The 25,925-nt window shown below is 42.8% G+C and overlaps 2 protein-coding genes across 3 annotated transcripts in view; one reads left to right on the top strand and one right to left on the bottom strand.

Moving 5' to 3' along the window:
- Nucleotides 1–1,187: 1,187 nt before the first annotated feature.
- On the bottom strand, nt 1,188–3,406 carry LOC147199286 (uncharacterized). Of its 2 annotated transcripts, XM_086121371.1 has the most exons (2): nt 3,197–3,406; nt 1,188–3,110 (listed from the first exon to the last, which is right to left on the bottom strand). In XM_086121371.1, exon 2 carries the CDS (start codon nt 3,022–3,024, stop codon nt 1,477–1,479), a length of 1,548 nt encoding a protein of 515 aa, XP_085977497.1. In that variant the 5' UTR covers nt 3,025–3,110; nt 3,197–3,406; the 3' UTR covers nt 1,188–1,476. The 2 variants fall into 2 exon arrangements, with proteins under 2 accessions (XP_085977497.1, XP_085977496.1); XM_086121370.1 differs by having other exon boundaries at nt 1,188–3,406.
- Nucleotides 3,407–4,146: 740 nt separating this feature from the next.
- tacc2 (transforming, acidic coiled-coil containing protein 2) overlaps nt 4,147–25,925 on the top strand; it is a 43,900-nt gene continuing 22,121 nt past the window's right edge. The window contains exons 1-6 of the mRNA XM_086121372.1: nt 4,147–4,798; nt 10,386–10,451; nt 14,657–14,883; nt 15,283–15,390; nt 16,958–22,444; nt 23,353–23,805. Of these exons, the coding sequence (XP_085977498.1) occupies nt 4,688–4,798; nt 10,386–10,451; nt 14,657–14,883; nt 15,283–15,390; nt 16,958–22,444; nt 23,353–23,805 (6,452 nt within the window). The 5' untranslated portion in view covers nt 4,147–4,687. The remainder of the gene's footprint in view (nt 4,799–10,385; nt 10,452–14,656; nt 14,884–15,282; nt 15,391–16,957; nt 22,445–23,352; nt 23,806–25,925) is intronic.

The following is a 25,925-nucleotide window of genomic DNA, read 5'->3' as shown; positions in this document are numbered from 1 at the left end:
ATTTTTCTTTCCAGTGCAAAGGGTTCGCTTGCCAACATGAAGTGCAAGCAATCATTTTGTCCTTTTTTTTTTCTTCAGAAAAATCAACTTACTCAAAATGTTTATTATTTAGCGTTTCTCCAGCATTTCATTCCAAATCAACAAAACAAAATGTAGATCTAGAGGCAGTATAGGGCAGGCAGTGTGGGACCCAATGGAACCGCAAATAAGACATGCCTGCCATCTAGTGATGTTACAAGTTATAACTACAGTCTGCCATTGCATATTGACAGTTTGGCACCCACGGATTCAAATATTGACTGGTAGCATATAGCTCAGGTTCAAACCTAAAGCTCAGGACTTTAAGGCAACTGTGCTAAACACTACTTCCCTGTGATGCCTGGATAAATACAGTCTTGGGAAAAAAATAAGAGACCGCCCTTGTTACTTCATTAGTTGTTCATTTTAAATGCCGAGTACAACCAAAGGTCGACGTGTTTGGGGCAACATATAAATGACAACAAAAACCGCTCATAAGAGTTGAATTTGAGTGCTGACAGAGACATTTTCAAAAAGTTTTCTTGTTACTGATAATAATCAAAATCACATCTTAAGTTCTTACATAAATAGCTCTGGCGTTGTTACTGCTAAAATCGATGCTTTCCAGACAGTCCAAGTTTTCTTTTGTGTCAGTCACTTTTAGTGGTACAGGACATCAAAGTGAACAAGAAATTGAAGAAAACGGACTTCCTAATTTTTCCCATGGCTGTGCCAAACGATAGCCGGTGTGCACTTTGATGTCAATTCCAGTCGACAGCAGATGGCAGTGTTGCATAAAACGTAAATGTCCTTTGAGGCTGAAAACAAGTGGATCAGTTTTCTTAATTCTTATTCAGCAAATGCAGTATCAGTCACAATACCGTGTTGACAATATTGGGTGCGCACAACATATTGCAAAGAACATTTTTGAGTTGACTTCTGCTTCCTAGATAACAAGAATTGCTTTTTTTTGATGACGGATAACCGCTTACAGTTAAACTGCTCAATCCAGACACCATTCCTTATGTTACTGAACATATTCATTACAGACGATGCAATTTTGGAATGTTAGACTATATGTAAACTACTGTCTATACTAGAATGTGATAGACTTGTTCAATACCGCCCAGCAGAAACGATTGCAGATGATGACAAACCAGCAAACAAAATGACAATTATAGAAACATTTTAATGTCATTTTCTGTAGTAACATAACTGTCACAGACAGTAGATGGATGATTAGTATTTGAAAAGTGCACAACAGCGTCATACTAAACCCACATTTTAGCCCAGCTACAAAAATTAAGGCTAACAGTGGTATTTAAAAAAAAAAAAAAAAAAATCCAAGGCACATGACCAATCTGGTCGGCCGTCGCAGTTAGATTTTAATATGAACAATTTGTTAGCGAAGTGCAACAAAGCCTTTGTGACGATCTTCCCGATGATGCGATTGTCGTTTCAGAGGTTCATGCGGCTGATGGAGGCAGCCAGCTGCGCTTCCTGAGCCATCTGAGCAAACGAGCGACTCTGAGTCTGCTGCCTCACTCGCTCCCTCAAGTGAAATGACGCCAGGGCTCGCTTGTGCGCCTCCTGCCGGACGTGCTCCCGCTCTCGAAGCAGCCTCTGGCACCTCCGCTCCTTCATGGTGACGCTGCTCTCCCTGGCCTTCTTCAACGCTTCCTCCTCTCTCTGCAGGCTCTCTCGTAATTTCCGGTGACGCAGCTGCCTGAGTTTGTTGTGCTGATGCGTTTGCTGGGCTCTCTTCCTTTGCTGGGCCCACGCGTGCTCGACGGCTCTCTGCGTGCGCTGCTGACTCAGCTTGACCAGGAGGTGTTTGTGTGTGAGCTGCTGGATGTTCTGCAGCTTTGCCCTGAGTTGCGTCCTCAGCATCTGCTTCTCCTCTTGGGCCGCCCGTTCCTGGAGCTCCACCAGCCGGGCCTCCGCGTCGCGAGCGTGTTTCACACGAGAATGCCGCATCTTCCTCTCCATTGCGTCCCTCAAGCGTGACTCCTCGTCCTCCACCTGTTCCTCCACTTGCTGTTTGAAGAGGATGCGGTGCAGCAGCTCCCTTCTGTTTTCTTCCCGGAGACGCTTCTTCTCCTTTTTCTCCATCTGCAATTTGCGCCTCCTTGCTCTCTGCTCCCTCTCCACGGCTGCCTGTCTCTCTTTGTCTCGCTGCCTTTTGTCCACCTCCTCCATTTCTCTCAGCACTTTCTCCTGGCAGCATTTCCTCCCCCGTGCGTCCTTCTGCGCAGCTGCCATCTGTCCTCGACGCTGTGCCTCCACCTGCTCCTTCAGCCTTTTCCAGCGCTCCTCTTGCAGCATCACCTCTCTTTTGAGCCGTCCTGCTCGCTCTTCTTCCCGACGCGCTCTCAGCCTCCTGCGGGCCTCCAGTTCCTGGTGCCAGCGGCGCACGCTTTGCATCAGCTTCTGCGTCCTCCTCTTCTCCGCCTCTGCCTGCCGTGCTTCCGCCTGCCTGTGGGCCTGCTCTCGCTCGTCGTCCTTCTGTTGCCTGTGACTGAGGCGGTCCACCTCTTCCTGGTGCTTCACCAGCATGAGAGCTGCAATCTTGCGGTCCGTGTGGGATACTGACACATGCATTTTCCTCCTGATGTCTTCAGTGAGCCTCTGTAGTTTCATCTGGATAGCTGGAGAGTTTCTGAGGTCACCTAAGCTGCCGGTTGTGTTCCTGTCTGGTTCTCCTGCAGCAGAGCAAGATATTTTGCTGACACATTTGTCCCGAAAACATAGGTCTGCGTATGGAAGAGGATCCATTGTCTTATCAACAATGATGTCATCCTTCAGCTTGGTGTCATGTCTCGTTTCCAGGCTTGAGACGTTCTTAGTGGTCGGCCACCTGGCAACCTGCTGGATAATCCTCTCCCTCTCATCTCGGCACATTTGCAAAAGTGTCCTCCTTTGTTTTTCATTGGATTGCTGCATAACCTTCACTTCCTCGAAAGGCAAATCGCACCGCTCAGACAATAAATCATTCAATGATTTCATCAGAAGTTGAACAGGTTTGATGCCAAGTCGTGCACAGGCGTCCAAGGAGCGAGGGCTTGTTAAAACGTACCTGCTATTTTCTGCATCTGCAGAGTCAAAGTTGTTCAAATCCAAGTGAGGTGGAGGCGAAGACGACCTCAACTCCCCCATATTGAAAGAATATCTACGTTACCGTCCGCAGAGGTGCACAGAAGAGCCTCAAAGCGGACTACGGTCCAGTCACTTCTTCAGAGTGACGGGGTCAGGAAGGGATTAGTTTGTCCATGTGACCAGTCCATTACGCCTCACCTCAAGAATGAAGAGAAAGAAATTCAGCCTAAACAAATCCCTCTAATCATCTGAAATCGGCATTAGAGAGGAAAAAAAATCAGCAACAATATTTTCTCACTTTTAAATTTCATTTTCATTAAGGTAATGGAGGAATGTAACGGAAGAGTAAATTATAACAAATTGTCTAAATTTAACAATTTTAAAACAAGTATATCAATAGGAACTGTGGAATGTGTCGAAATTGTTACAAAATGATGAGGATATTTTTTTACCTCCATACACTTTGGAACAGTTTCATAGTGTTTATTTAAGAGAACCTATTTCATCAACAACACAAATGCAATGTGATCAGACTTTGACACCCACTGAATGTATAAAACAGAACTGATTTAACTGAACAAATCTGCAGTTGTAATATTTAGTTTGAATTTCAAAATACTTTATTGACATCCCATACAAGCAATTAAAGTCCCAAAAATGAATTGGGGGAGGGGTGTGGCGTTGAGAATAAAAATTAAATTACAGTTGAATAATTAATAGTTGTAATTTCCCCATTGCGGGACAAATAAAGGGATATCTTATCTTATCCTGTGACGACAGTGATTTGCAACGAAAATATACTTAAATTAAAATATGATTGTACTTTTTGGCAAAATATACAATACACTTTTTAAGATAAACTATCGTCAATGTAAAAACAAACAAACAAAAAAAGCACACACAAATCTACTCACCTTTTGCAAATGCCAGCCAGCTGAAAGTGACTTGGGACACTTGGGGTTGCCATGGCAGGGCAAACAACATCGGTCAAAGAGGAACAGCTTTAAGGGTTAGGTTTCAATTGATTGTTTTAGACTAGGGCTTGGGTTTGAATTTTTTTTTTTTTTTCCCTAAAGTAGGGTTTTAAACTAGTGCTGTGGTTTTATACTGGAATTGGGTTTTAAATTGAATTATCAATTGAATTGGCTCCTCTTCTACCCTGGATATGCTCGATTCGGTTGACTGCGCTTGTTATGCTGCCATATACTGTACTGTACTGTCATCATTATTGCGCTCTCCTGGGGCAATTAAAGGGTAAGGCACCCTTTATTCCGCTTCCTTGCACCTACCACACCACCACCACCGCCCCTTCCCGTGCACATCCATGCCTTCGTGTGCCTCTCTGCAACTGATGAGAGATCGAGAGGCATGAAAAAAAAAGACTGAGAAGCATCACCTCCCATCTCCCGCTCATTTGCTTAGACAGGATTCTTTATGTAATGTAGATTATTTTTACACAGCGATGACTTGAAAGGATGTCGCGGATGCACCACCGGCAATGCCAAGGCAGCGCATCTGCTCGTCACAAGACGCGCACGTTTTGAAACGTCTCTGCCGTGGCTGAGCGACGAGGATGCAGTTCTGCAGGAAGGTGCTCTGCAAGCCTTGTAGTGCCAGAGTGACTTCACCGGAAGAGTGCATGGAATACAGGATGGGGGGCTGCATCGGAATTTCACCAAGACAGGTAAACGGTGGCGAAAGCTGCCGCGTCGCATCAAACTCTGCGAGAGAATAGATTGGAGTCATTCCAAAGGCAAAGAGAGTCGGATCATTGTTGTGATGGGGGGAAAGTGCGACATCAATTGTGGAGGGGCAGAGAGTGTTCGGAAAGCGCGAAGCCAGAGGGAGATTGTGGTGCGGAGGATTGCAGCTTCGAAGGCAATCGGAGAAAATACTTCTCGCGCAAATTAGCATGATCTAGTTGATCAAATGAATGCAAGTAGGTCGACATTTTGACAAAGGCAATGCAGTTTTGAAAACATGCCGCGGACAGTGAAGTGGGGATTTGTAGCTCAAACCTGCACGGTTCAGCTTTTCCTACGTACTGCGACCGTCACACCTGGAACCTTGGTAATGAAGTGCCAGTTGGGAGAAGATAGAAATAGGAATGTTTGCATGCTCGGAGGGATACAGGTAGGAAAGATCAAAACATTACTCTCGAGTTAAAAAGTGAGGAGTAAAATCCATACCTGTCAACTCATACGGTTTAGCCATAGTTCATACGGATTTTGTGGTGAATCTTACGTATATGGCCGTATCGCACAAATCATACGGATTCTGACAATTTTCGGGGTTTTTTTTCACCAACTCCCAATCATTTGGAGTTGGTGAAAAAAGTAACACAGGAATTCAACTCTGAACACAGTAATGCCACCAAGTAGAATGATGATTAGATATTAACCAGCCATTGTATTATGGAGATCTACAATAAATATTGAAAATTTCGTGGGTTTTTTTCTGCCGTTATTTTGACATATAAAATGCTTTGGTATGTTATAAGGATTTTTTGCTCTTTGTAAGGATTTTTTTGGTAGTTTATACAGGTTGGCGCTCCGAAAAGTTGACAGGTATGAAAATCGGGGCTTGCTGCAAGGTAGAATGGCAACAGCTCTCCGTTAATTGTACTTTCTGCGATTAGAGAAAGAGCATTGCCTTGTTCTGCCTGTCACTGTATGTTTCTTTCATAAATAGATGAACAAAGATATTAAAGATTATTTGTTGAAAATATTTTTTGCAACAATTGGGTAAAATGGGATTCAGGCACATTTGGTCATCTCTGGCACAGTTGTTGAGAATCATTGATTTCCTGGATGCATATATTGTATTGTGCATTGCATGAAACGAAATAGTGGAAAGAACGAGACACTTACAGAGTGTGTGTTTTCTAAAGTGTTTAAAAAATGTGGATGCCCCTGCCACTCCCCTTCTTGGTTGCTATACCAATTTCCTCACTTCTGCGAAGATTTTCTCCAATGTTTTGGAGTGTGTGTTTGGAAACCATTTTCGAGGGTGGTGTAGTTATACCAGAGATTATGCCTGCCTTCCAACTTCTATTTCATCCGAAAGGTGTTGAGGTCAGGGCTCACCTATCAACCCCCCTTAGCGCAGCCCCCCACCTGCTTACCCCACGTGCGAGGCAAAAATAGCATCAGAGAAACTGAGGCTCCACGCAGGAGACGAGAGAACTTTAGTCAGACAGTAAACATAGACCGGAGGAGTTTTTTCCCGCTTGAAGGGGACATTGTCTTTTCTTAGCAGCGGTGAGTAGCAAACCGCTGCCCTTTGGTTTCTGTGGTTTACTTTGGGAAGTGTGATGAAGACGTTTAGAGTTTGGATTCATATGTGTGAGTTGTTCATCATTTTAGTGCATTGTAATGGGAATCTGCTATTTCAAAAAAAATTGCCACTGTGGAAAATGTGTATGATTAATCTTACATACAAGTCATAGAAGTTATTGAGAATATTGGTATAAATAGAAGTGTTTATAGTTGTGCAAATGGAGGAGGAGCATACAGGGCAGTCACCGCCAGTTTCCATGTTTGGGACTCTTATGAAATGGAAAGTCATAACAACGCTCTCATCGTCCAGTTTATAACTAGTGTGCTTTTTGTCGTGGAAAACAACTCTGAAATGCAAACGCTAGTTAAAGTGCGCACACAATTGCAGCGTGGAGGCTGAAATTACATCCCTTTCATCCTAATAGCAAGCAGGCTGGAGCGAAGAAGTGTTGCCACGCCGCAGAATAAACACAGCTCTAAACACACCTTATCACTGTGAAATGTGCCTGTTAATAATAATAGGCACTCACTGGTAAAAGCATCTAAAGCAGGCGTTGCCAACCTGGCGTCCGCGGGCGCCAGGTAGCCCTCAAGTACCACATGACTAGACCAGGGGCCAGCTCTAAAAATAGCTCACATTGTAATTTTCTAGTAATGTTGTAAAAGTAATCATTTGAAAATGTAAAAACTGGCAGAGATTTTTAGGACTAGAGGGCTGCATATTAGTATTCATGTTTCCTAATTATTGTGACATTTACATGAATAATAACATAACTTTATTAAAGGTCAAGAAATTATATAGGCTGTGGTTGTTAACATTTATTGTTTGCAATCCGATGCTGTGCCGTGCTGTCAATTGCGCACGATGGGATTACTGACTTGGTCGATGCATTTCCGCTAGCACTGAGGTTACATAGTGGGCCGGGGTCCTACATTGCCATAGCTAAGGTAGTTCTGCTGCGTTGTCGGCAACAACATAAAAAATCGGCAGCACCGTTGGTTGTCACAAATCTGTGTGAGAAAACAGAGCTCTTCGAAGTGCTTGGAACAAAGAATGCTCGTTGACGCCGGGGTGAAATTCATTCGCATTGCGAGAATGAAACTGTATCGTTCCAATTTTCTGGTCCATTTATGTGCCCCATTCTGCCTGAATGTGAACAGTGCATCGCCAAACAGCGCAGAGGCATTTTGTCAAATAACTCGATAAGAATGGCAAAGAGCAGTTAACGGGACAATCAACAATGCATTACAATGGCTGACTGGCGACTCGGCATTCTGTAAATGACGTCAGTTGTCGGAGATTGCCGAAAGAAAAACATTTTTGTTGTTAAGCTCGTTGCTGTGGGTCTAACTATGAACCTGGGTGGGTCGCGTTTAAAAAAAAAAACAAACTAACGAAAGTATGCTTGAATTAGTTCTAGCCCTAAGTATTACTCAAAAGATGGCTGGCCAAATTTACTTCTCGTTTGACCATTTAAAGGTAATATTCAGAAAATGTCTGATATCAGAAGAGTGTATCAAAATAGTAGCCCTTTGCATTAATCAGTATCCAATAAGTTGCAAAAAGGTTGGTGGCCCCTCATCTATAATGTAATAATGAAATTCAGACAAATGCAGTATCTGTATTCATAACATTTTGGGGGTGCTCAGTCATGAGCTCTATTAACATCAACAATTTATCATTATTGAACGAAAGATTTTTGCCACAGATATTGTATTGGATCCCATGGAGATTCTGGGGTTGATATAATTTTAATTTCCAACTGTACATGAAGTGTTCACAAATCTGTGTGTGTGTGAGGTGGTGGAACAGTCGGTACAAGGCAGATGTATCTATTTTTAAACTCTAGCATATTCAGGTCAGTGCTTTCTAATTGTGCATGCTCACTTTTAAGTAGTATCATCAGCCATGCACAAACAACCCTCCCTGGGGGAGAAGTGAACCTGCAGATTTATACTCAAGTATACTGACTTATGATATGACACCCAGAAAGGTAGTCTAACATTGCAGTATGTTTCTTACTGGGGTTATAGTTTGTAACAGAATGTGTAATATTTTGCTCCTGTCATGACGCTAAAAAAATAAGGTCATCAAAATAATAGAATCGGCTGACACTATGATGCAGGGTAGCTCAACAACACAACCCCAAATAAACATAGACACAATATCGCTTTGACAACAACAAAAACAAATAGTATTTGAATCACTTATTTTTCAATGCAGTGGGCAGGAAATGCATTAAATATAAGTTTTTGTGTAATTGGGCATGCTCTTTTGGCTTTCAGCCCATACTCAGGGTCGTTAAGGTTGCACTTTGGCCTGAGCGAGTGAGTGGTACTGTAATCACAGGTTCAGTTTTCTAATCTCCAAAACTACATACACTTTCATACTTACCCATTCTCTGTCTGCTGCTCTAATCCTGTGGGAAAGGCGCTCACTGAGGGACCTCAGCTTGCCTGCACATTTTGTCCCTCTGTATTGAGTCTGCGAAGGCCTGGAGGGTACTCGTGCCGCTCGGCCTGATGAGACATGGGGAACGAGAACAGCACGACTGAGGTTTTGGTAAGGGCACGCAAGAGACGCGTTTGCTGTTATGCTTTTCAGCACTACAACTACCGCCACAAATACTCACAGTACATGTGCTTCTACTCGTCCTTCTACTAATGCTTTTACTTATACAAACACTAACAATACCAATCCTATGACTGCAAAAATTACTCCTTTTATACATGCAGAGAACTAACCATATTGACCGTAACCAACTAGAAGCTCTGACTTCAAACCCTGGCCAAAAGTATGAAATCACGAGTCTCAGAACGTTCATTCAGTCGTTTAAATGTCAGGAAAAAATGCAGACCGCAGACATGACATAAAGGTAAAGTCATTTCAAATGAGAATTTTCTGGATCCTGCTTTTTTTACACATGTAAAGAACTGAATGAACGAGAATGGTTATCCTTTATTTTTTGTCAGGGGTTGTAAACACTTTCTGATATTTACAGCAACACTATTAATACTAATGCTCCTCCTTTCCTTACTATGATATTACTGTGCCAGTAATACTATTGATACAAATTCCACTACTACGACTACTACTAGTAAGGTACCGATTTTGCTACTAATGATACGCATACCTGTCAACTTTTCGGAGCGCCAACCTGTATAAACTACCAAAAAAATCCTTATAAAGTGCAAAAAATGTCAAAATAATGGCAGAAAAAAACCCACGAAATTTTCAATGATATTTATTGTAGGTCTCCATAATACAATGTCTGGTTAATGTCTAATCATCATTGTACTTAGTGGCATTACTGTGTTCAGAGTTGTATTCCTGCGTTACTTTTTTCACCAACTCCAAATGCTGACCCATCGGCTCGAAGTTACAGCATCCATTCATATTTACTTTCGAAATGAAAGCATTCGAGTAGACCATCACCATTCTGGGCAAAAGGAAACGGAACTACCTGTTGGGGGGGGACGGAAATTTTCAGAATCCGTATGATTTGTGCGATACGGCCATATACGTAAGATTCACCACAAAATCCGTATGAACTATGGCTAAACCGTATGAGTTGACAGGTATGGATACGAATACGATTACGGCTACTTATATTGCAAATATCAAATGACGAGCAATTAAAGGTAAAATGCTTTTTTTACCCTTGTGAAGTAGCAACATCTAAATTTGTATAGCTTTTACGAGAGCAAATCTAATTTGTTGTCCACCCATCTTTGTGTTCTATTGGGCTGCTCTGGAAGAATGTATAATTGTAGCTATAGAAACGTACCCACATGTGACTCAAGACCCTCAATTGGAATTCTGGATTATCCTGATGGGATTAATGCAGATGGGCCTCTTAAACAGTCACGAGCCCCAGAGAGTTGTATTTAAATGGTGTGGTATGGCAAACAATGATGCATCATTTTTCTAATAATGTCAGCGCTGTCCATCTCTCCCCGCAAAATGTTGAACCATCAAATTTGTAATTTCAGCCAGAAGAGGGCGCTCGTGAACATGTTCTGGTTCCACCCCAAGAAAATCACACCGAACCCTTGCAGGTACTAAGTGAAAAAAAGAAAAGTGCGAGTGTTTTGTATTGAATGAAGAAACGTTATCAGCTTTGCGTGCATTAAAAAAAAAACATTTCTCAATACCCACTCTTTCTACAAATCTAATAAAATAAAATAAACCGTCAGACTTTAAATAATGCACATTTTGCTCCTTCACGAATATCATATTTTTGACTACCATAAAGGACAATTGTAGTATAAGAGTATATCATACATTTTATTTAAAGGCGCTTCTCTGGGAACTTGAGCACACCCAACAAAGTATAATACAAGAGCCACAACAGTGATGTCAGAAAAGGTCCATGAATTGAAATGCTCCATAATAGACCTTGTATACTCCAATAATATATTCACCTTTGTTCATATTATGATGATGACGTTCAAAGGGTTCAGTATAATTTGTCCTGGAATTGTATTGATTTATAGTTTATTTGTCTGTCTACCAAACTGTCTACTGTCTTGGTAAAATAGCATTTTTAAAATATTGTATATGCTTTTATTGGTTGTTGGATCACTGCTTGTGAATCCTCAGCATTTTGCTGTATTCATCAGGGAAATTGTGTTGTCATGCGATGATGCCACTTACAAACAACCCGAGGCATGCGATCAAAGTTTTTGTGTGTGTGTGTGTGTGTGTGTAAAAAAAGCAACATGCAGTGCAACATGATCTTCTCCCGGGGGAGGGGTGGGGGGGGGGGTCACCACAGGGCTGCCCCTTGGCCCAATTCCCAGCATTCACCTGCATGACCACTAGCTGTCAGACTGTGCATCCGGCTGGAAGGCACACACACCGCAAGGAGGGAAGAGAGGGTGTGTTCTAGAAAAGAGGTGGAAAGGGAGGAGTACAGCATGAAGGCGAGGTCAAATTGAGGAAGAGAAGGGAGTAGGAACAGTGCTAAAATGGAAGGGGGAGGAGAATTCCCAGCCCTTCCCTTCTGCCAGTCAAGTGATTCAGCAGCAGTGTTTGTACTACCAGCACACAAGCGCTTGTACAGTCAAAGATCTTGAGTAAGCACATGGAAATTTAGAAGGGAGGCGGCGTAAGACAGATGAAGGAGGGGCTGGCGAAACAACTCAGCCAAGGGAAGAAGAGGAGAGCGGCTGCATGTGTTGGAGCTTGTTTGTGTGTTCCTAAACAGCACACTGGGCCCGCAGTGGAGTACAGTGGAGGGTCAGAAAGGAAAGAATATCCTTGAACATATTGAGTAAGTACATTATGAATCTTTTCTACTGTCATGTGCTCTATTTTCAAGGTTCTGTTAGTGTCTCCTGGGCAAGCAGGGGCACGCTGTACAACAGTCATGTGCGAAACACCTCACGTGTAAACGAGTGGCCAATGACAAATTGCATTATTTTAATTTGCGTTCAAGTTTTGTGAAAGCAAGAGTGTACTGTAATGAGGGGTTTTGACGGGCCGAAATGAACGCTGCACTCCGCTGTGTCAAACTTCCAAATGGTTTCATACAGTTGATGTGCCTTGATGAAAGTGTATTGCAGTAACCTTGCTTGTGCCTCTCATAGTGCTGAGTGGACAGTTGCCACAGTGACATTAGCTGCTCTTCAGTAAGGCAGATGAGTGTTCAAGTTGTACCAACAACATGCACTCACCAGAGGTGTCATTGGCTACACTTGCACCTGAGCCATATTTAGAAATCTGCCTTGACGTAGATAATGGCCAGTTTTCATTGGCACTGTCAGAAAGTTTTGCAGTGTTTTGATAATTGCGGTTTTAGTATGTTGCTGTGTTGAACTCCACCAGTGTTTCTCATTTACAGTACTAGTAGTTAAGAACTAACTATGGTGAGTGCTGGACAGTATTGCAAGCATCTAATGATACATTTGTGGTAATTATTCTATGATTCTATCCATCTTATTCAATATACTATGTAAGCCGTGGTAGATAATCATCACAATGAAAGTAAAGAATATAAAGGCATTATGATTACATTTGGAAATGCAATAATTGAGCAGCAACAAGAACAACTGGCCATATGATGTGTCGTTTTAAAAATAAGAGAATATCAAGAACAAAACCTGTCAGCAGGTTGTGAGTGATATGGTGGTTTCCTCACACTTTTGAGATTTGAGGTTCGAATCTTAAGTCAAGTCTTCCTGTGTGGAGTTTGCATGTTCTGCCTATGCCTGCGTGGGTTTTCTCCGGGTACACCGGTTTCCTCCCACATTCCAAAAACATGCATGGTAGGTTGAACACTTTAAACTGTCCATAGGTGTGAATGTGAGTGGTTGTTTTTCTTTTATCCCTGTGATTGACTGGCGACCAGTCCAGGGTAGACCCGCCCTCTTGTCCAGGGTTTTGCCTGTGAATGTAATGAGGATAAGTGCTGTAGACAATAAATGGATGGAAGATGCTAACATGCAGTTTTGCAATCCGTATCAGACACGACGTGGCACAAACAAAACTAATTACGGTCACAATATGGGTGACGCCAATCACCTCACCACACTTTTGACTCCACCTTAACTGAACTGCATATTTACACCGATTTACTTCACCCCAAAACGCCAACTCATAAATGACAAAATGATGGAGACCTTTATTTTCAACTGACAACAAACAGAAACATTGAAACTAGCCGCTATAGTGTATGTATCCAAGCTGCTGTTGCTGCATTTAAACATTCATAATTAATAAAGTAATGCTACTGGTCGTTTAAATAGACACCCTAACCATTTCCTCAAAATCAAAACATTAAAGAAAAAAAAATCTAGCCTACTCAGATTTTTCTCACCTGGCTGGTTTTTTCTCAATGGCAACTGTGACTCTGACTTTTAAAACCGACTGCTGCAATTATGTGCCACTTTTATTTAATTAAAGTACTTGTTTGCAGGTGTTTAAAATAGCACGTTGAGCTGTGGTGCTTAGGTATTCATTTTCATGATTATGAAAGCACACTGGGAAGGTCTAGTGGAGTATCAGTTATCGGTAAATATTAGCTGTGCATCACTGCAGGCTATACGCTGAAACCTTTATTATGTTTCCTAACACATAGATGGAGTTATTTACTCATCTTTGTTGCTGTTACAGCTGCAGTTGTTTCTACATTTTCCCCAACACGCAACATGTAAAAGGGATTCGACTTTAGAACCACTCAATACTTTTTTTAAATTAATGAAACCCCCCCTCCCCCAACCCGGTAGTTCTAAATGTTATTTTCAAAGAACTAAAATGAATTTGTATCTAGAGTAAGTTTTTTTTCTGAAATACAGACTTCTTAACTCATTCACTCCCAAAGACGTTTTTAAACGTCTTTTCAGACTTGGTCTTGAATTGGCTGGTACTGAATGAGTTAAAAGCAGAATAACATCTGTTATTATTTCAGAGACTTTCACGGTCGAAAGGACAGGTGAATCAGCCAGGACATCAGTGAATGTTGTTTTAGCATTAGCATCAGTGCTAAAAATCTTGCTACGTAGATTGCTGCGCTAATCTGATCGTATACATGTTAATCTAAATACTTTCGAGATGTTGCTGTGTTCGCATTCAGCATATACTTTGATTGGTTTGACTTCTTGTGTCTTGTCTTTGTTACTTCTGTTAACTTCAGCTTTAAGTGAACTGTACCAGGCTTAATTCAGTCAGCTTGTCACCAAATTCACCTGCACCGTACCTGTCAGTTTGCAGAAACACGCAGTGCATGCAAATGAAATCACACCCCGCAGCTGCAGGGGGGGAGCTTTAGAGCAAAGGCTTTCAGTGGTATTAGTTTGTTTGCATGTAACCGGACCATTAGTATCGCTCTACAAACACCTTTCTATTTTGTTTCTGTCAGGTATCTTCAAAGGCTGGGTAGTTTTTTTTCTCTCTCAATTTGCAGTGGTTCACTTATTTTTATACTTGTATGACAATTTACAATGTTAAAAAGTTATTAAGAAAATATTTAGTTGAGTTTTAAGTTGGTCATACTTTGCACCCATACTTTGTTGTTATAGAATTTATTTCAAATTACAGAATCTTAGTGGCATCTTAGAGCATCTCAGAAAGAGCATGAAACAAAAATGCAAAAAGCTGAGTTATTCAGTGACTACCTAGAAATAGGTTCCATAGGGAAAAAAAGTGTTAAATTTATGAATAGTGAACCAACAAAAACGCTGAGGAATACTATCCTATGTAGAGTGCCTGTACCTGTATCTCTCCAATGTGTTTTGTTTTGTTTTGTTTTTCTTCCCTACAGACTGAAGCCCAGAAGAACGCCGGTGTGTTGTTGACTCAGGCATCCACGGGCCAGCAGAGTTTGCTCTCCCAGCCAGTGCTCCTAGATGTCCCAGTCATCTCCGGTGTAGAGGAGAGCAGAGGTACGTCAGAAGCCCCTGAAGACAAAGAGGAACTGGAGTTTCCCCATGACCTACTCCCCAGTCTCGATTTTACCAGTGACCTTAACATCTGGGAGTCCTCACTAGGGTGAGTGTGGGATGGAAAATATGTGTTATGCCAGTTACACCATCATGATCACATTTCCACTATAAATGTTTGAGGTTAGAAAAAAATATATATATTACGAAATACTCACCAACATGTAACACCTTTGGGCCTCTTCTCTCATTTTGAATAATTACGGTAAAATGACTTTGCCACTCACGTGATGTGGATTGAGTCAAACGTTACCTATATTAGAGAGCACAACACATCCTGTATCATCCAATCAATACTCACACCAGCTCTCATAATATGTATAATTGTACATAGATGCGAGTAAATAGTGCAGATCTGCACCACATATTCAATAATGGTAATGGTTTTGATGTGTTTTTTCTTCTGTATGAACGTGTATGTGCACTTGTCCTGGGGTTGTGTTAACAGGCTTCAGAGTAGCACAGCAGAAGGGTCATGTGAGCAGGTAAACCCCCTGCTGGCTGGCTTGCAACATCACATGGAAGTCAGTCATCCTCTGGTAGTTCTAGATGGCAGGTACTGAACTGTCTGATGAGTAATGTTATCAGCGTGCATGGAGTGATACGGGGAAGCTAACGGAATGTTATGTTTATGTTTACGTATGATATACTGTACATCTTTGCTGTGTGGGTTTTGTCCCATCAAAGCAAGATTGAGAAATAAGTCACTTTAATGCTTGGGTGAATTAATATTAATCTGAGTTGTTTTGCCAAAACAACTTGGTAGATTGGGTACAGTATGCGGTCTCAAATGGGCTAATTTCAATATATGTATTACTCCGTTGAGGAAAAAAAAAAGAACCTTATTCATGCAGAGTTCTAGCTGTCTATTTTATGCTGCTTCCTCTAACAAGGAGAGTACAGTATAGGATTTGTACGGCCTATGCAAGAACAATCATTACTAATTAAAACCAGATGCCAAAAGTAACACTTTTTGTCACGGCTTTCCGATAAAAAATGTGCAGCCCCTTACTGTGATTATGACGTACTATTTCATCATGTTAGATCAACATTTTGCAGACTGTAAAATTTGTCCTGATGAGACAAGCCGCCACATTCGGCTCACCTACACACCATTAATAAGATCCGGTACAAGAGCCATATAGGCTAATAAAAAGTTTTAGAAATAGCTCTAATTATGATTCAGCGCAATGCTACGCCACTAAAATGAAGATTTATTGTCATTTTGTTTGTACCATAGTAAAATAAACTGCAAGGTTGTGTCCGTTAGGGCCACATAAACTTCGTCCAGTCTGCCAAAAGCAACTCATATTTTAAACACAAGATCAAATCAGCAGGTATTAAAAACAGTTTTAGTTGAATAAATAATGTGGGAAAATAAAAATAAAACAAATAGGTGGCATAGATTACAAATCAGTGTGAAAGTATGTCCAATAGAAGAGTTTGATTCGGAGAGAGGAGCGTTCACCCATACCAACATCATGATAAACATTGTTAAATTAACCGATATTGTCAATCAAAAAAAGAGAATTATTATCAGTATAATTCTGAATATTTCATGATTGTATTTTTATATTCTGCGGGTGGACCTAATGATGTCTACAGTGAGTTTAGTCCGGCTGGTCATGATGCAGTTAATGGTTCCATAAATTGTCCCTCTTGAGTCAAGTAGAGAATGGATCGCAGAGGTTCAGATGATCCCACGGCATTGTGTAGAACGCCTTAACAGGGCTAAGCTGTGGTCCAACAGTTGCATTATTAAACTCGGGTGTTTTGTAATGCTTTGTCAGTGCTTCAATAATCGATTGGTTTGTGTACCGTTTGTAACGTTAATCCTGGAATTCTGTAACATGGAAAGGCAGGCTTTAACAACGAATGTACTTTCTCGAAAATGCTGCGGTCAGAGAGTGAAGGGCTGTTATTTATTAACAAGCAACTGTTTTGAACTGCCAGGAATATGATAGGCCTTTCAACTAAAGTCGCTTTGTGCGTGCACACGCGTGAGTGCAGTGCTTGAGCATGAGCCTTGTCAACTACAAGCAGCTTTGTGTGGAATCATGGAATGAGCAGCTGTGCGTCTGCAAGTCCACGCTCTTTACTATGCCACCCTACCCTCGTCTCAGGCCTCACGGCGCCGACCCACTCCTCGCAGATGCCCCGCTGTCACCTCAACCACTTGCCACACCTCATCCAGTTGGCCAACACTTGACCCCTTCTTCGCGTGCGCTTCTCGACCAGGAGCTCCTGGCGGCCTTTCAGGAATGCGAGGAACAAATGGCCTCACTGAGCGTTTCTCATCTCAAAGAGCCCATCAGCACCAAGCATGAAAAAATTGACGAAGAGGATCGGAAACCTGGACCGGCCACAGTTACAAAGTGTGATGAGTCATCATCACTGCCTCATGTGGCGGACCGGCCTGGACATGGTAACAGCAAGCTCATAAACAAAAGTACACATGGAAACAGTGAGACGGGGAGCAGCCAGATGGATACAGTTGTGTTTAGTTTCAGGGACTACATACTTGGAAGAGAAAATCCTGCGCCAGAAGAAATAACGAAGGAGGCAGAGCAGAATCAAATAGGTCCTGATTCACATTCAGAAAAGTCACCATTTGAGCAAATGGCTGAAGGTGCCATCCTGAATGAAGCAAATGTTGATTGTCACACAGCCACTGGAGATATTAGCACACAGGATTGTAATAGGGACAATGTGGAGGAAGACGTTGCTCTAAATGAAGCCGTCGACTTAAAAATTGGAACTCAGATACCTACTTCCGCTATAAATCCAAGTAACACTGACGCAAATTATTCTGTTAACGAATTTTCAGAGTCTAAAAGTCATTATTCTGAGAAGCAAGATGGACTGGAGGAAGCAGGATCAAAGAGTCGCGCTGAAGACGACGCACAAATGATTTCTGCAAGCAACGAACAGTGTGAGCCTGCGCAGAACAGAAGGATGAAAAAGAGAGACAAAAAGAAACACAAGAAAAAGAAAAGGGCGGAGATGAACAACGAAACCAAAGTGGAGGACAGGATGGCAGCAGAAGCAGAAAAGGAATTACAGTCTGTCTCATTCATAAATACAGGCAATCACTGTCAGCCAGAGCCAAATGCGTCTTCGGCGTCAGACAGAGAGACTATGATGTGCGGAGCGCAGCTTAATGACGGCTTTTGTCGCAAGGGAACGCCAAGCCCCTCCCACTCATCTCATAGCCAGCAGGGTCATTTTATCGACTTGGCCTGTTCTACATTCAGTCTTGTTTCTTCACATGCTAATCAGTCTGATGACATAAATGTAACAGATGCTCAGTGTGGAAAAAATAACAAGACTGGCAGCATCCCACAGAGGACACAACCTACAACTGCAAGTCTCATCAATAAGCAAAGGATAACACATGTTCAAACTACCGCTGATGTTCTCGATAAGGCTTCAGAATATCAATTATGGGAGGATGATGTTTCCGCTGAAGCACAGATACACAAACTGGAGAGCTCATTTTGCAGCATCCCCGCTTGTGTGGGAGAGAGTTGCGTGGAGAGGGCCATTGAAGATGCTTTCGTGGAGGTTGCTGCGTTGCCACTAACAACACCCACGATGCGAGAAGTGATAAAAAGTGAGGGAGAACGCGTGAGCTGTGATTCATGGGAGGGAGTAGCTACCAAAGCTATCGCAGGCATCGGGAAGGGAGAGCCAGGAAGACAGCCGGAGGGAAACGGAGAGAGGAAGAGCCTCTTGGATACTAGCATCCAGCTTTCATCTGTCTGTTGTACACCTCGTTTCCCAAACGAACGCAGACGGGCTGTTAGCGAGGAAAGCTGTGACAGCAGAATGCCACACGCTTCGGCTGAGAGTTGTTCAAAAGGACAGGAGGAGACGAGCGGTGCAGAGGCAGCGATCTCTCCAGCAGGAGAGGGCGGTAGAGAAACGGAGCCGCTGTGTTTTGAAGAAAATGTTAATAATTTTCCCCATGGGATACTAGCTAGTGGTGATCATCTGAGTGATTGTACTGCAGGACTGGAGGGAGGAGGAGTGGCTGAGTGCAGTTCATTCAGTCTTCCAGAGGGGGCTGCTAGAGGGGCGTCGGTAGCTGAAAAGAAGCCGTGTCCAGCCGCTGATGTTGCAGAGTCATGTGCGAAGTCACCGAGCAGCGGCGACACGATCACAGACAGCCTTTGCACTAAGGAGGACCTCACTGCAGCATTTTCACCTTTGCCACCTCAGAGCGAACAAAGCAATGCAGAAAGTGGAGTCAGCACCCAGCACAATTTGAAGTCTGAGGAGCCACTGTGTTCAGGAACCACTTGTGAGGTGTCTGCGATCACGGAAACCTCACTCACTACCACCAGCGACAATCAACAGGTCCGATCTGAAACAGGCACACCCAAATCCACTGCTACTAAGAGAGAAGTCAAGATTCAAGAGCCAACTCAGACTCCTAACAGCACCGTGGGTAAGTCATTACATGACCAAATTGGAGGCAGCAACAGAGTTCGCTTTGTGGACAGTGTGAAAGAAGACCATAGTGTCACTAGAGAGGTGAGAAACATGCCAATGCCGGCTTTGGGATGTGCTTCATTGCCTCCGTTGACGGTACATGAGAGTTTGTACCATCCTGTTGTTGAGGCCAGCTATATTTACCCAGACTTCCTCAGCTTAAAGAAGCCGGAAACCAGCAGTGACATATCTTTTGCCAAGGATGAAGCGGCGTTTCAAATTGCCACACCAATGTCAGAGAATGGCGTCCTTTTGGGTACACAAGATAAATCCGAGAATGCTGAGAGCGATCTGTCCGGTGAAGACAGAAAAAGACCAACCGAGAAAAATCTTAGTCGTGCAGAACATGGCGACTGTGTTGAAACCGCCACAATTCCCACAGGTGCTGCTACAGAATCAGCAAAAAGCGCTGAAGAGCCTAGAGAACTCACTGAGAATGAATTAAATAAAGCAACAAAGGAGTCATCAGAACAAAGTGATTGGACAACAAAGCACCTCGAAAGAGCAAAGTCAACTGGTGAACAACCATGCGAAAAAACGGATCAGATGTTAACAAAGCAGCAAGAAGTTGTGATAGAAAAGGCCATTGACGTTTTGTGTCTAACGCCAAAAGAATTTAACACACCTGAGATCAAAATGGATAGCAAAGAACCAATTAAATCTGACAACCCAGAGGAGATACTAAGTGATGTATTTGTGGTCAGAGAAAGAGAAAATTCTGTCAGTAATGCTACCTTGAAGCTCATAGGAGATGTCTTGACTAAGTCTCCCGATAGACAACTTCCCAGTGATCTTGATTCCATCGCTAATTCAGAAACTGGGATGTTAGCCTGCTCGGTCTCTCCTCAGACAAAACTCAGACATCTCAGCTGTCGGCCCTTTGCTGAGTTTGATCAACCCGCTCATGCACTAGCTAGCACAGAGCCGTTTGACTCGAGGCAGGACTTGAAGTCTGTGACTGCCGTTGGCCTCAGAAAGGGTGGGTCAGTAGCTTCAGGGGCAATGGCCACTGAGCAGTCCATTTCTGTTTGTGAGCAAAATGCCAGTCATTCTACGTCAATGCTGCAACCTAGAGGCCTTTTGTTAAGTGATTTGGACGTGGTTGATGAATTTGAGGTTGCTTTTTCTGAAGGAATTGGTAAAGACAATGCTAACTGTGACAGTACTGAAACACATCTGTCTTTAGTAGACGATCAGGAACGTGAAGAAGCTAATGATGAAGTAGCAAGAATGTGTTTGATACAAGAGGGTAGAAATGATACAGAGTGTATCACCACTCGGCCATCTGACTACAAAGAGGAAAAACAACATCCAGAGTGTGAACTGGGAAATGATACCTCTCATGATGTGACTCATGCAACACCCAACGTCATTATTGACATTTGCCCACTCAGCTCTAACAAGCCCAATGGGACGTGTGATAACACTGAGCTATGCGGTGTCAAGGAGACACAGAACATGAGTGACAAAACGTCCGTGTCACTCAAATGCAAAACCGAGCAGCTCAATAATCAAAAGGAAACAGTCGATGGTGGCAAAGTGCCCATAGGAAATATGACACCACAACAGAATGAAGACTCAGATAAAGATGCTAAAGAGGCAACTGGAGACCTGTCACAGTCACATAAATTCGACATCCAAAGTACGGAACCAAATATTGTGGATAATTTGGAATCAGAAATACAAAATGAACTTCATGTTTTCGACCAGTATTTGCCCCAAATTTTGGCAGAAACAGTGGAGCACCAGGACAACAGGGACTCAGCAACCGATTTTAGTTCAAACCCTGAACTGAACAGTTTGGCTTGGCAACAGGAGCAACCGCTGCAAGATTTGCTATCCAAGTATTCCACAGATGGATTGCCAGGTGGTTGCGTGGAGGCATTTGAAGAGGGAGCAAAGACTAACAGCCAAGTCAAAGCAATCCAAGCACTGTTTTCTGAGGTAACAGAGGTTGTAGGAAGAGACTGGGGATCCTTTGAGAAATCCCAAAGCCAGGGTGAGTTGTCAAGAGAAGACAGCGGTATTGTTGGTGTAGAGAAAGTTGAAATGAAGGAATCGCAAGTGAGTGTCTGTGATTTAACTGATAGCAGACACTCAACTGGACAAAATATTTTAGAGCAAGCCAAAAAGGCTCACGTGGACAAGTTTGGGCATGAGATGAGTCATGATACGTGTGGTTTGGCAGAGGAGGGCTCAGGAACAGATTTATTGCATGACAAGGAATTTCGGAATAGTATGGGGAGTCAAGCTAAGACAGAAAGCAAACATTCAGATTTATTTGAAGAGCTACAAGGAAATGATTTCGGCTTACGAGGCAACGCTGTTTCCGCCGAGCCTTTTTTAGATGATCTTGATATTTCACCTTTGAGATTGTCCGTTTCGGAAAAAGAAAGCACCCGTAGTAATGAGTATGATACAGCTGTTAGTCCAAGTGAAACTGAGAAGTATAAAATCCCGGATAGAATATGTAAGTCTCTTGAGTCGCAATGCTCCAATATAAGCTCAGCCCCACAAAATGCTTCAGTAGCACAAACGCCCATAAAAGGACCGCATGTAGACGAGACTGCAGGGAGAAATAAAGATGCTGGAGATGAAGAAATTGCCGATTTCTCAATGCAAGGAACAAGTGAGGTTAAAGTCGAGGACGATAAGGCCACAAAAAAGAATGGACCGAGAGTAACAGTTGTTGCTCAAGATAACGAGCCATCATCTGCGAACGTCTCAAACCACGCTTGTCACCATGATTGCAATTTCAATCAGACAATGGATCATGACGACCCAACTCGTAATCCACAACCCAACGTCGCCAAAGACACACCAAGTGTTTCATCAAAGACACAAGATGATGATCCAATGCGCTCTCAGGCAGCGTTCCCCCAAAGTGAGAAACTTCCCAATCTCATCTCCTTGCCAACGCCGCCGGCTGATGACGTGGTACACCCTCCCCGCTGTGACTCTGATTTTGAACATGCCCGCACGGACACAGAAGCATCCCATATGTCAGACAATTCTGCTGCACTCACGACGCAAGAACCAGACCCAAACTGGATCACGGCTCTCAGAGAAGCTGCTTCCGATGCGCAGACTGAACAAGAGAGCGCAGAAATCCCAAGGTAAACAAAAGCGCGTGAGGGGCTTTCAAATGTAAGTTTATATGCTATAAGCGAAATGCGTTTTTTTACAATTAGATCAGTGGAATGAACAACGCACAGAAAAAATCTCTTTTTATTGACTGGAGTTTTTTTGTGCCCCACCCTCTCCAAATCGTTGATCTTCTTGTTAACTTCCTTAACTAAATGAATATTACACAGGGTTCAGTGCGATGTGTCACAGTTCCATAACCACAACAATCAACATTTTGTTCACTCACTCCAACTGTCGCAATCAGAGCTGTGAATTTATTACATTTGTAAAAGCATCTTTTTTTTTTAATCCACATTTTGCAGGTCTACTCTATAAGGTGACTGGTGTTTGTACATTCTTGGGATTCTTGCAGCTTTTTCAACAATAAACCCGATGCAAAACACCTAATTATTTTTGTACAGTGTAACAAAATGCCTTTCGAACCATTCAGTACTTTCAAATCTGTTTTGCGTCGCTGCATTTGTACGCATGTCATGCAGTGACACTATGTTCAACACTTGTGTGGAGTGTTGTTGAAGAAAAGAGGCTTACAATGAATATGAAGGAGGTGGTAAGTACACTGCTGCACTTTGTGTTGACGAAGGCTGAGGGCAGATGTTGGGGCCTGATGGAAGTAATGCAGCCCTTTATATTGAAAGGATGACATCACTAGCGACATCTCTCCACGACTTGAATGGGCCTTTTTCCCCCTTTTTCACACAGCGTTCACAATTTGACAGAATCCAACACTCACATGTTTCAAGCGCTCGTGTAAACTAAACAAGCTGCTGTACCTTGACCGACATACACAATTGTCGTTTGTCAGTCACTCCTCATGCATGTGGTGTAAAATTAAATGATTATCCCACTCCTTCTTTTTCTCATTTTGTTTTCTCAGAGCCCTCCCATCTCTGGAGTCTCCTCAGCAAGAGTTTCTCACTCCTACTGAGGCCGGAGCTATTCCTCTGGAGCCAGAGGAGATCCCTCAGGAGCAAACAGACACCACAACGTCACATGCTGAACTGGATCATGCAGGACAGCTAGAAGGGGGCCGAAAGGTGACAGAAATTGTCAAAAGAGAAGAAGAGTGTATAGAAGAGTATTCGATAAGTAGGGCAGAAATATCAGCGGATCTAAGTGAGCTCTCAAAACCAGTAAAGATCCCAGTTGAGCTCGTGGAACTCCACGAGAGTAAACTGGAGCAAGAATCTTTGGAAAAAAGTCCGAAAATATCAGAACACCTCCAACCAAACAAGCCAATCGGTGAACATCCAGAAGAGAAACCTGAAAACCCTGCAGAGGAAAGCACGGAAGCGGCCCTTGATTCTACGTTGGTGCTACAGAAAAGTGGGTGAGTGTCTGTTTTTTAAATATCATCCATGCTTGAAAGTGTCATATTTACTACAAAACAAAGCTGACTGATGATGTGTTCTTGTCCGTAAGTCGCCTGCAGTGAGAATAAACAGAGGCGTGATGCTTCACTCCCAGGCGTTTACACTCTGAAATGGATGGAAAGTCACATGTTGGTAATCCATAACTTCAGAAGTCACGTCTATGTAAAGAGAATGCTCAGTATCATACGCTGAGTTGTCCTCTGGTGCCTTCTGCGCTTTTTCATCGTCTCACCAGTTGAATAATATTTATTCTGCATTTGGAGTAAAAGCTGAAAGCTTTTAAGTCTGTGTCATTCACAGGGATACAGTATATGTTGGCTCACTCTCGCTAAGACTCGATGACGAGATAACGGACAATGGCTATCGTCATCTGCTTGACTTTATTTTCACTCGCTTTTATAAGTGACTCTCCCATCACTGCTGCAGGCCCAGTGCTCAGGTCGTGGCTCGCTTATTGTGTTGTCAAGGTCATGATCACAAACAAACTCACAAAAGAATGTTCTTCTGATATGTAGATAATGCCAAAGATACAGTATATACCAAATGAAAATCCAGTCCAATAAAGTTGTGGCCAGTTATAGTTTGTATCGGGGGCAAGAAAAATCATATTGTCATGATATTGATGATGCTTGTATACCGCTCCAGAAACTTCACAGAAAATGATCCAAGACATCGCAAGTATCGATATTTTATGCTTCTGAATCGTCGTTGAACCGTATGGAAAAAAAACAATCCTAGACATTGTGCTAATGACATTTGACACTTGTGTAGTGACCCAAAAAGAGAAAGCCAATATGAAACATTGCGACAGCAACAGTCGACTTGTCTGTATCAATTTTGAAGGGATTCGATAATGTAAGAAACATTATATACACCACAATGTCCATTTTTATTGATCTCACCTTTGATCCATTCAGCATTGGACTTTTTTTGTCCACCTTTGGGAAAATTATGACATTATAATTTCACGACAGAATCAAGACTATGAATTAAATATATTATACAGTCTCTGTTCAGGGTTGTGGGTGAAGTGAAACTATCCCATTTGATTAAAAAAAAATATATAATAATTTAAGATGATCAAAATGAGTGTCCCGTGACCATAATTTGAGCGCATCCAATATAGAATATATATTGCAGGGGAAAATATCTGACTGCTAGACCTGTTGCAGCACTGTCTTCTCCCGTGTGTGTGTGTGTTTTCCCCGCCCCCGAGCAGGCGCGTCCTCCCTCCCCTGCCTGTCCAGCCCCAGCCTGCCCTCTTGTACTCGGGGCCCTCTGAAGTCATTTGCACAGAGCAGACAGTTGAACAAAAGCCAGAGTTAAAGACAAACACTTGAGCATGTGCCGTGTGCCGAGCGTGCATGACTGACTCGGTCAGAGTGAGCGAGTGACGCAGGGGCCCTGGGACACACTGTAAAGTGCCTCTGGTGGTTTGGAACTCACCCGAAGCATTTCCATCAATTTAGTTAGCCTTCATGTTAGGCTATTGCCATGGCAGAAATATGGGTGAGTTACTTTTAAAATTGCTGCTCTTTTCTGTATGTGTGCGTGTGCTTGTTTAAGTAACTCCAGGTGCACATAGCATATGGCGTGAAGGTAACTCTTGCACTCTTCCGACCTCAACAGATGGGCAGAGGGGAGGGTCAAGTCGAAAGACGGAGAGACAGAAGGCGATAAAGAGTTGAAATGACTCACACATTTACAATGTGTTTCACCCTTCTCACCTGCTTGATATGCGCTCATGATTGGTGCTTGGTCGACACAGTAACTTGTTGCCTTTTTAAGGAGGAAGCATGCGGAGATGTCCTGGCACTGCGTTTTCATGTTGAAAACACATGTGAAGGATATTTCTCGTTTATGTGCTGGCTTGAACAAGGAGTTAACCGTAGCGCTACAGTGAACTGTAAATAGACGAGTTGCCATGGCAACTGCACCTGCATATGCCTCTGATGATACAAGTGGAGTGGATAATCTGTCGGTTGTGATTTAGTTGTAAGGTTTAGGCTCATGTTTTAAATCTCTGCGCTTTACAGAATTGGTGATCATGTTTTTTTAATTCCAGTGCTGTCACTGG

The sequence above is a fragment of the Hippocampus guttulatus genome, chromosome 10, assembly GCF_054856545.1.
Source record: "Hippocampus guttulatus isolate MCC_2025c chromosome 10, RoL_Hgut_1.0, whole genome shotgun sequence".
Lineage (NCBI taxonomy): Eukaryota > Metazoa > Chordata > Actinopteri > Syngnathiformes > Syngnathidae > Hippocampus > Hippocampus guttulatus.
Note: the sequence above shows the minus strand (reverse complement) of the source record. Positions and strands in the feature narration are given on the sequence as shown.